The 11,284-nt window shown below is 43.1% G+C and overlaps 1 protein-coding gene across 2 annotated transcripts in view; it reads left to right on the plus strand.

Moving 5' to 3' along the window:
* Positions 1 to 9,466, plus strand: part of adgrf3b (adhesion G protein-coupled receptor F3b) — a 43,856-nt gene extending 34,390 nt beyond the window's left edge. For both annotated transcript variants that reach the window (XM_061895015.1, XM_061895016.1), the window contains 4 exons: positions 1,050 to 2,333; positions 8,566 to 8,607; positions 8,918 to 8,947; positions 9,247 to 9,466. In XM_061895015.1, coding sequence (XP_061750999.1) covers positions 1,050 to 2,333; positions 8,566 to 8,607; positions 8,918 to 8,947; positions 9,247 to 9,288 — 1,398 coding nt within the window. In that variant the 3' untranslated portion in view covers positions 9,289 to 9,466. The remainder of the gene's footprint in view (positions 1 to 1,049; positions 2,334 to 8,565; positions 8,608 to 8,917; positions 8,948 to 9,246) is intronic.
* Positions 9,467 to 11,284: the final 1,818 nt, after the last annotated feature.

Genomic DNA, 11,284 nt, shown 5'->3' on the forward strand with positions numbered 1-11,284 from the left:
CTGGTCAGAGCAACAAGCAATATCGCACTCAAATGAAGTTGACGTCAAACAGGAAGAGGTACCATCACACCGTGACACAGCAGACAACAACATACGCACACGTATACAATGGGAATAATGAACAACAAATCAATGATTGAAGTGACAAACATGCCATCCAAACAATAACCCGTTTGTTTGACAAGAAAATATGACAGCCATGGAAGCACATAATTCGCTTTACCAAACAGAAGTAACACAATCCAGTGAAAAGATTCAAAAGAGCTCGCGTCCAAGCAAAGTGCGCTGCTTTTGGCTAAAGCTGACAAACACAACTCCACTGAAACCTCGATGATGTCACACATCACTTGGCAACAGGCTCCGCCTTTTAAAACCACAGAAACACGCACACTGTGCTCTATACTGCAAATTGCAAATGCCAGATATCAGAATTTTTTTTATAGCAAACATAGTAATTACCTTCTCTTGTGATCAATTACATTTTTTAAGAGTAATTTTGTAAGTAATTCAATTACTTTTTGGGTAAATGGTAAATGTTGTACTTGTATAGCGCCTTTCTACCCTTTTTTAAGGAACTCAAAGGGCTTTGACAATATCCAAGTAACGAGGAACTATAATAAATTAATTTTTTTAAAGTAACTCTCAGAACACTGGTGTTGACTCACATGCACCTCGGCTCATATTACCAGTACTGGTATTTTTCAAAAGCAGTGTAGTAGTACGGTTGTATTACTGCGGTACTTTGTTAGTACTAGTATTTTGTACAGGCTTATATCTGCAGCATAGTGAATGTATTAGGCACACGGTGGGTGTGTCACATGTTTGCTATATTTCAGGGAACATGTCGCTGAGCAGTACAAATCACGAAGGTGCTCAAAGGCATGTCTCTGAAGAATGTTCATGTTTCCAAAGAATTGTTGAAATTATATGACTCATTCAATTCAGGTTTGAGAGATTTGTGATAGCGATCATTTGGACGTACAAATATTGAAGATCCACAACTGATTTTGTCCTAAACTTCTAACGAGAAGACGTGTTTGTCGTTTCAGGACTTCATAAATGCAGCGAGTAATTTGTTGGAGCAAACCTGGGATGGAGTCAACGACTCAATTATTCATAATTTGTCATCACGTTATCTTCGCTCCGTGGAAGGTTTGGTGAAGAACATCAGAATCAACGGGAACAAGGAGCTGAGCACTCACAATTTGGAGCTGAAGTTGTGTCCAGGTGGCAACTGTCGCCTGACTTTGTTTGACTGCACGATACACCTGACGACGCTCAGCTGGGTAAAAACAGTAGCTGTGAAAAACCTGACGGACAAATTACAAAACAACATCCCCAACACGACGCCGTCTCCAGTTTTGATATCGGCCACCCTGAAGAACACGGAAGAGTCTCCTGTAACAGTTCGCTTGGACTTCTCCAAGAAGCAGCATAGATCCCCAGAGCTTTTATGTGTTTTCTGGAACACAGTGGAGAGGAGGTGGTCGGAGGAAGGCTGCGTGGTCAAAAGGGACTTTGATGGCCACAGAAGTTGCCTCTGCGACCACCTAACCCCATTCTCTTCCCTGATGGTTGTCAGTGACACGTCCACTGAGTCTCTTGACGTACTGACAACAGTCGGACTGAGTGTGTCCGTTTGTGCCTTGCTGGTCTTTCTGCTCAGTGAGTTTGCAGTTTGGTCAGCTGTGGTCACAACGAACCTTTCGCACGTTCGTCACACAGTCATGGTGAATATCGCGCTTTTCCTCTTGCTCGCCCACTCCACTTTCTTGGCATCCTCTTCCCTTGAGCTCCCGGATGAGTGGTGCCGCATCATGGCCGTCTGCAAACATCTGTTTTTCTTGGCCACATTCGCTTGGATGCTGTGCTTGAGCGTGGTGCTCGTCCACCAGCTGCTCCTTGTCTTCAGACCGCTGAGGAAAAGACTTTTTCACGTTCTCTTCGGCATCGTCGGCTACGTCTGCCCAGCCATCATCGTGGGATGCAGCTATTGCTACTGCAAGTACACCGACGAGCCGTACTTCGACCACCGCTGCTGGCTGGTTTCTACGGCTCCGTTCCAGGGCTCTTTGTATGCCTTCCTGTTCCCAGTCAGTGCCATCACGCTGACAAATCTCTTCTGCGTGGTGGTAGTCATTGTCACTCTGCTGAAGTCTCAGGTCTCCGAAGGCAGCAAGGAAACTGCCAAAAGTATCCTCAGAGTCTTGGTCTTGTTGACTCCGGTCTTTGGACTAACTTGGCTTCCCGGATTCTTGTTGCACACGATGGACGCTGATGATCGTCTGTTCCTTCTGACTGCCTACAGTTTCACCATCCTCAACTCATTTCAGGTCATTTGAACGCATCGTAGATGAAAACACTTTAATGTGTACATATATATATATATATATATATATATATATATATATATATATATATATATATATATATATATATATACATATATACATAATATTTTTGCAAATCATGAAGGATCCCCTAGCACAAACTAGCAGTGCTAGGGGATCCTTCATAAACGTGTGTCCCAGGAGTGCCTTCTCCTTTGCTGTACAATTGTATTTGATAATACATCTGGGATTATCATTTGTATTTCTAGAAGTTTCCAGGACTTTCAGGATGGACTTGAGCATTTTATTCTGAAGACAAGTTATATTCTACAAACCCTGTTTCCATAGTTGGGAAATTGTGTTAGATGTAAATATAAACGGAATACAATGATTTGTAAAAAAAAATGTCAACCCATATACAGTTGAATATGCTACAAAGACAACATATTTGATGTTCAAACTGATAGAATTTTTTTTTTTTTTTTGCAAATAATCATTAACTTTAGAATTTGATGCCAGCAACACGTGACAAAGAAGTTGGGAAAGGTGGCAATAAATACTGATAAAGTTGAGGAATGCTCATCAAACACTTATTTGGAACATCCCACAGGTGTGCAGGCTAATTGGGAACAGGTGGGTGCCATGATTGGGTATAAAAGCAGCTTCCATGAAATGCTAAGTAATTCACAAACAAAGATGGGGTGAGGGTCACCACTTTATAAGCAAATTGTCGAACAGTTTTAGAACAACATTTCTCAATGAGCTATTGCAAGGAATTTAGGGATTTTACCATCTACGGTCCGTAAAATCATCAAACGGTTCAGAGAATACGGAGAAATCACTGGACGTAAGCGATGATATTATGGACCTTTGATCCCTCAGGCGGTACTGCATCAAAACCCAACATCATTTTGTAAAGGATATCACCACATGGGCTCAGGAACATTTCAGAAAACCACTGTAAGTAGCTACAGTTGGTTGCTACATCTGTAAGTACAAGTTAAAACTCTGCTATGCAAAGCAAAACCCATTTATCAACAACGCCAAGGAACGCCGCTGGCTTCGCTGGGCACCAGCTAATCTAAGATGGACTGATGCAAAGTGGAAAAGTGTTCTGTGATCTGACAAGTCCACATTTCAAATTATATTTGGAAATTGTGGACGCGGTGTCCTCCGGAACAAAAAGGAAAATAACTATTCGGATTGTTATTGTCACCTCTCGATGCACGGGATCACAGCAGGCATGAATGAAGGTAAGAACAGGTTTTAATATAAAAATACAAAAAGGAACACTTGTACAAAAGGTAAAATAAAGATGTGCCAATGCACGGGAAGCAGAATGCTAATTGTTAGCAAGGGTAGAGTTCAAAGTCCAAAACTAGCACGAGCCAAGCGCGCGGAAGCTAAGCTACACTTAGCACGGAACAAACATAGAAAGAGAACTCATGTAACTGTTGCGAGGTGCAAACATACCAACCAGAAAGAACTGAGGTTGCAGGAGGTCTTAAATACTAAATGATAATCAAAAATAGGTGAGCGCCTGACGCCAGAGCAGGTGAACCAGATGACAAAACCATGGTGACGAATATAAACAAGGAAATACACAACTGAAGGGATCGGCAGAGTCCAAACATTATCAAAACATATCAAAAAGCAAAACAATAAACGATCTGTGTAGCGAATCGTGACACTACCCCCCCCCCCCCTCCCCCCCTTAAGGGGCAGATCCCATATGCCCCAAAACAACAAATGTGCAGAGGGCCAAACCCCCCACAATGAGACAGTCCAACCGTGACGGGAGGGTGGGGGGAGGACCTGGTGGAGGGTCGAAAAGTCCTGTGTCCCCAAATCCGCCGAGGACACAATAGATGGTGGCGGCGGCGGGTGGAACGCCGCTGCAACAACAGTCTAGGCGGGCAGACCCGCAAAGGCCACATTCGTGGCTGACCAGGACAAGGGTGCGTTCTGCTAGGAGGACACCCGGGTTAGGGCCACAACCGGTGCTGGTATCGGCCGCTGAGCAGGTGCTGGTATCGGCCGCTGACCAGGAGCTGGTATCGGCCGCTGAGCAGGAGCTGGTATCGGCCGCTGAGCTGGTACTTGTGGAGTAGGTACTGGTATCCGCTGCGGAGCAGGTACGGGTATTGGCTACTGATCAGGTACTGGTGTCGGCCGCGGAGCAGGTACTGGTCTCTGCCATGGAGCAGGTACTGGTCTCCCCCGTGGAGCAGGAAATGGTACCAGTCGAGGAGCAGGAACTGGAGGGTGATTCAGACCTGTACTACGACAAAGATTATCGGTTACGCTAGGGTTTGGGCAAGGACTTGGGCAAGGACCAGGACTAACAATCACACTAGGGCTTTGACAAGGACTTGGGCAAGGACCAGGACTTACAGTCATACCAGGGCTTGGGCAAGAACTTGGACAAACGGTCAAACTAGGACTTGGGCAAGGACTAGGACTAACAGTTAAACTAGGACTCGGGCAAGGACTAGGACTAACAGTCATATTGGTGCTCGGGCAAGAACTTGGGCAAGGACTAGGACTTACAGTAACACTGGAGCTCGGGCAAGAACTTGGGCAAGGAGTAGGGTTCAGACTAAGACCACGAGGGGAACCAGACCTCGGACTACGTATCAGTCTACGAGTGGGACTAGAACAGGGATGACTACGAGGAGTAACTGAACTCGCACCAGGTGTCCGACTACAAACACGACTCGGAACAGAACTCGGAACAGGACTCGGACTACACATCAGTCTACGAGTTGAACGCGGACTACGACTGAGACTACGAGGAGAAACAGAACTCGGACCAGGACTCGGACTTCGATTAGGACTAGAACAAAAACTCGGACCAAGACTTGGACTACGACTCAATCTACAAGTCGGTCTACGAGTAAGACTGGAACACGGGCTATGAAGAAGGCTAGGACTTGAACTCTGACAAAGTACAGGACTGGGACTAGAACTAAGAGTAGTGCACGGACGGAACACAGGTGGAGGAGGTCTCGGAGGGCGAGACTTGACAGAATTGAACACCGGTGGAGGAGGTCTAGGAGGGCAAGACTTAACAGATTTAAACACCGGTGGAGGAGGTCTACGAGGCCGTAGTGGTTTAACAGGACGGAACACAGCCGGAGGAGGTCTAGGTGGCCATAGTGGCTCATCGGGTCGCAAGACAGGTGGTGGAGATCTAGAGGTAAGTGCAGACTTAACCGGGGGGAACTCCGGTGGAGGAGGTCTAATGGGCAGAATCTTTAAGTGCTGGAATAGAGGTGGAAGAGGTTTGACCGGTCGTCGAGGTGGCTTAGTGGTTCGCGGCTGTGCTACCTCCGTAGCACAGCTGCTAATACTAGCCCCCGCCCTCAAAACGCGAATGCCAGGCGCGCTCCCTGAGGTCAGAGACTGACCCAAGGGTGGGCGGTGGGAGGTTTGGAGGAGGGCAGACTCTTCCCCTCTAAACAATTCAAAATCCTCTCTAGGGGGAGAGGAACAAAACACAGACTTGGGCGGGGAACAAAACTTACGAGACGGGGAAGCAAGTGTAGGGTAGAAAGGCTGACCAGAACTATAGTGGCGAAAAATGTCCTGATAATAATTAATACTAGAATGAAATTCATTTCTTGGTGGGTGACTGGGCTAGAGGTACAATAATTGTCCTTGTAAATCTTTTTAAACGCAAATAAGTCCTTGGGTGATAAATGAGGGAATTCTGAAAAAAACTCCTCATCACTACTGTCATCGAAAAAACATGCAGGAGAATCTACTAAGGGATTAACGGTGACGTCAAAGGGAGGCGGGAATGAGGTGTTGGCCGCAACGTGGATTAAAGTCATTTCTTGGTGGGTGACTGGGCTTGGGGGTACAATAATTGTCCTTGTAAATCTTTTTAAACAAAAATAAGTCCTTGGGTGATAAATGAGGGAATTCTGAAAAAAACTCCTCATCACTGCTGTCGTCGAAAAAACGTGCAGGAGAATCTACTAAGAAATTAACGGTGACGTCATAGGGAGGCGGGAATGAGGTGACGTCACGTTGCGTGACGGGAGAGGCGGAAGTTTGTGCGGATCAAAGGAGCTAACAGAGTGGTCTGAAACAGGAGAAGTAAACAGGCTACCAACCCTAAGTGTAGAGTCCTGGGCTGTAGCTGGCGAGTACGGGGCCAAATATGCTGCTTGGTGGGGTCGAAGCTCTGGAAGATCCCACACGAGGTGACGCGTTTCTGCTGGTTGGTATCTGTCCTGTGGTAAACGCATCGTGGATGCGCGAGGAGTATCACCTTTCGGTGCACGGGATCACAGCAGGCAAGAATGAAGGTAGGAACAGCTTTTAATATAAAAATACAAAAAGGAACACTTGTACAAAAGGTAAAATAAAGATGTGCCAATGCACGGGAAGCAAAGTGCTAAACGTTAGCAAGGGTAGAGTTCAAAGTCCAAAAGTGGCGCGAGCCGAGCGCGCGGAAGCTAAGCTACACTTAGCACGGAACAAACATAGAAAGAGAACTCACGTAACTGTTGCAAGGTGCAAACATACATCCAGAAAGAACTAATGTTGCAGGCAGTCTTAAATACTAAATGATAATCAAAAACAGGTGAGGGCCTGACACCAGAGCAAGTGAACCAGATGACAAAACCATGGTGACGAATATAAACAAGGAAATAGACTACTGAAGGGATCGGCAGAGTCCAAACATGATCAAAACATATCAAAAAGCAAAACAATAAACGATCCGTGTAGCGGCTCATGACAGTTATAGGTTCAAAGTTCAAAAGCCAGCATCTGTGATGGTATGGGGGTGTATTAGTGCCCAAGGCATGGGTAACTTACACATCTGGGAAGGCACCATTAATGCTGAATGGTCCATACAGGTTTTGGAGCAACATATGTTGTCATCCAAGCAATGTTATCATGGACGCCCCTGCTTATTTCAGCAAGACAATGCCAAGCCATGTGTTACAACAGCGTGGCTTCGTAAAAAAACAGTGCGGGTACTTTCCTGGCCCACCTGCAGTCCAGACCTGTCTCCCATCGAAAATGTGTGGCGCATTATGAAGCGTAAAATACGACTGTTGAACGACTAAAGCTATACATAAAACAATAATGAGAAAGAATTCCACTTTCAAAGCTTCAACAATTAGTTTCCTCAGTTTCCAAACCTTTATTGAGTGTTGTTAAAAGAAAAGGTGATGTAACACAGTGGTGAACATGCCCTTTCCCGACTACTGTGGCACATGTTGCAGCCATGAAATTCTAAGTTAATTACTATTTGCAAAAAAAATAAATAATAAAGTTTATGAGTTTGAACATCAAATATCTTGTCTTTGTAGTGCATTGAATTGAATATGGGTTGAAAATGATTTGCAAATCATTGTATTCCGTTTATATTTACATCTAACACAATTTCCCAACTCATATGGAAACAGGGTTTGTACTTGCAATTCTTAAATGAAGCATCCTCGGGATGTATCATAAAGATTTTCTATTTTGTTTGAATACATTATTTTTAATGTATATTTTCTCAATTTTAACATTTAAACTACGATAGACAAGATCAGATTATTTGTGCTGAAATCAAGATTATGATGGACAGTCAAAGACGAAAGATAAAGATGAATTGTTGATTTGGAATTCCAGATATTAAACAGAATAATTTAGATGATGGTTAAAGTGTCATCAAATGTTTATATTTTTCTTGCTATTATTATTATTATTATTATTATTTATTGTTTTTATTAAATGTTGTTATCATTATTATTATTATTGTGTATTCCAGATATCTGAGAGAATATTTAGAGGACTTTTAAAGTAATAATAATAATAATAATAATGGACTAGATTTATATCGCGCTTTTCTATTGTTAGATACTCAAAGCGCTCACAGAGAAGTGGGAACCCATCATTCATTCACACCTGAAAGTGTCATCAAATAGTTATCTTCTTCTTGCTACTATCGATATTATCATTCATTATCATTATTATTATTATTAATTCCAGATGTTTAAGAGAATAAAGTTTCATCAAATAATTATATATGTTTTGATGTTATTATTATTAATATTATAATTATTATTATTTATTATTTGTATTGTTATTACTATTAGCATTATTTATTCCAGCTTTCCAATAGAATATTTAGATGATGTGTCATCAAATATTTCGATTTTTCTTGCTATTATCAATGTTATTATTTATTATTAATTATAATCATAATAGTTATCTTTTTCTATTTTAGGGACTTTCCATTTTGCTCACTGGCTGTTTTGCAGATCAGAAGGTTTGTTATGTTATTCTATCAAGACACAAATATGTCAAATATGATATTAGTATTATGATGTTTATTTGTTACATGTCAAATATGATATTAGTATCCATCCATCTTCTTCCTACCGCTTGTCCCTTTTGGAGTCGCAGGGTGTGCTGGAGCCTATCTCAGAATTATGTTTATTTGTCACATGTCAAATATGATATTGATATTGGTATTATGATGTTTATTTGTCACATGTGAAAATATGATATTAGTATTATGAAGTTTATTTGTAACATGTCAAATATGATATTAATATGATGATGTTTATTTGTCACAGGTTCGAGAGGAACTGTGGAAGGTCTTCAAGGTATATTTATAAAAGTGATTTATTAATAATTATGTCAGTCCAAGTTATAAAATGTATTTATTAATAATTATGTTAGTCAAGTTTATGAATGTAATTGATTAATAATTATGTTAATCAATTGTATACATGTAACCTATTAATAATTATGTTAGTCAATGTTATGAATGTAATTTATTAATAATTATGTTAGTCAACATTATAAAAGTAATTTATTAATAGATATGTTAGTCAAGGTATACTTATAAAAGTGATTTATTAATAATTCTGCTATTGAACTGGTTAATATGATCACCTTCTAGAAGGACAAGAAAAGAGCAGCAAAACTTCAACAACAAACATGAAGGGAAAATCTGATGGATTTTTTTTATTGTTGTATTGTTATCTTTTCTGTTCAGTTTTCTAATATCCGATGTAATTGTTTTTGTATCCGCATCAAATGGATCCTATGAAAATCAATTCTTTGTTGTTTAATGAAATGCAAGAATAATAATCTGTTTGGACTGAACATATTAAAGTTGAAATGGTAATTTGCTTTTGGTTGTGACTTTTTTTAAATGTATTTTGAGTGAGTCTTCCTGTCTAGGCATCTGGGGGCGGGGCGTCCCCTCTTTCTGCCGACTTGGGGTGTGGTCTCTCGCTGATTTGGGGGCTGGCTGAAAACAGGATCAGTGCTTATGGTGCTGGACTGCTAATTTTTTTTGCTCTGCACGCGTGGGTTCAAATCCCTTCCTCGTTGCAATGTTATGCATTTCTTATCCTGGATATTCAGCAAAGTGATAGACTAATGATTCTTTCCCTTTTCAATGTTTTTATTGTACAAAATACAAATATTAACAGTCAAAGTTGGGGTTTATTCCAAATTGAGGTGACATCACATGTTGACGTCTGCATATTTCCATCCATCCGAGGTCAGGTCGCGGGGGCAGCAGCCTAAGTAGAGAAGCCCAGACTTCCCTCTCGCCAGCCACTTTGTCCAGGTTCTCCCGGGGGATCCCAAGGCGTTCCCAGGCCAGCCGGGAGACATAGTCTTCCCAACGTGTCCTGGGTCTTCCGCGTGTACTTCTGCCGGTCGGATGTGCCCTAAACACCTCCCTAGGGAGGCATTCGGGAGGCATCCTGAGCAGATGCCCGAACCACCTCATCTGGCTCCTCTTGATGTGGAGGAGCAGCGGCTTTACCCACCACCCGGTGGAGGAAACTCATTTCGGCCGCTTGTACCCGTGATCTTGTCCTTTTGGTCATAGCCCAAAGTTCATGACCATAGATGAGGACGGGATCGTAGATCGACCGGTAAATTGAGAGCTTTGCCTTCCGGCTCAGCTCCTTCTTCATCACAACAGATCGATACAGCGTCCACATTACTGAAGACACCGCACCTGTCGATCTCACGATCCACTCTTCCCTCACTCGTGAACAAGACTTAGTACATGAACTACTCTACTTGGGGCAAGATTTCCTCCCCAACTTGGAGATGGCACGCCACCCTTTATGGGTGAGAACCATGGACTCGGACTTAGAGGTGCTGATTCTCATCCCAGTCGCTTCACACTCGGCTGCAAACTGATCCAGTGAGAGCTGAAAATCCTGGCCAGTGGAAGCCACCAGAACCACATCATCTGCATAAAGCAGGGACCTAATCCTGCAGCCACCAAACCGGATCTCCTCAAAGCCCTTCCTGCGCCTAGAATTTATGTCCATAAAAGTTATGAACATAATCGGTGCCTTTGTCACCAATTCTGGCGGAGTCCAACCCTCACTGGAAATGGATCTGACTTACTCCCGGCAATGCAGACCAAGCTGTGACACTGATCGTACAGGGAGCGGACCGCCACATACTCTCTGAGCACTCCCCACAGGACCTCTCGGGGGACACGGTCGAAGGTCTTCTCCAAGTCCACAAAGCACATGTAGACTGGTTGGGCAAACTCCCATGCACCCTCAAGGACCCTGCCGAGAGTATAGGGCTAGTCTACTGTTCCACGATCAGGACAAAAACCACACTGTTCCTCCTGGATTTGAGGTTCGACTATCCAGCGTAGCCTCCTCTCCAGTACACCTGAGTAGACCTTACCGGTAAGGCTGAGGGGTGTGATCTTACGACAGTTGGAACACACCCTCAGGTTCCCCTTTTCAAAGAGACGAACAACCACTCCGGCCTGCTAATCCAGAAGAAACGCCCCCGATGTTAAAAAATTAAAGTTAAAGTACCAATGATTGTCACACACACACTAGATGTGGCAAAATTATTCTCTGCATTTGACCCTTTACCCTTGATCACCCCCTCTGAGGTGAGGGGAGCAGTGGGCAGCAGCAGTGCCGCGCCCGGGAATCATTTTT

Source organism: Nerophis ophidion, linkage group LG03, assembly GCF_033978795.1.
Source record: "Nerophis ophidion isolate RoL-2023_Sa linkage group LG03, RoL_Noph_v1.0, whole genome shotgun sequence".
NCBI lineage: Eukaryota > Metazoa > Chordata > Actinopteri > Syngnathiformes > Syngnathidae > Nerophis > Nerophis ophidion.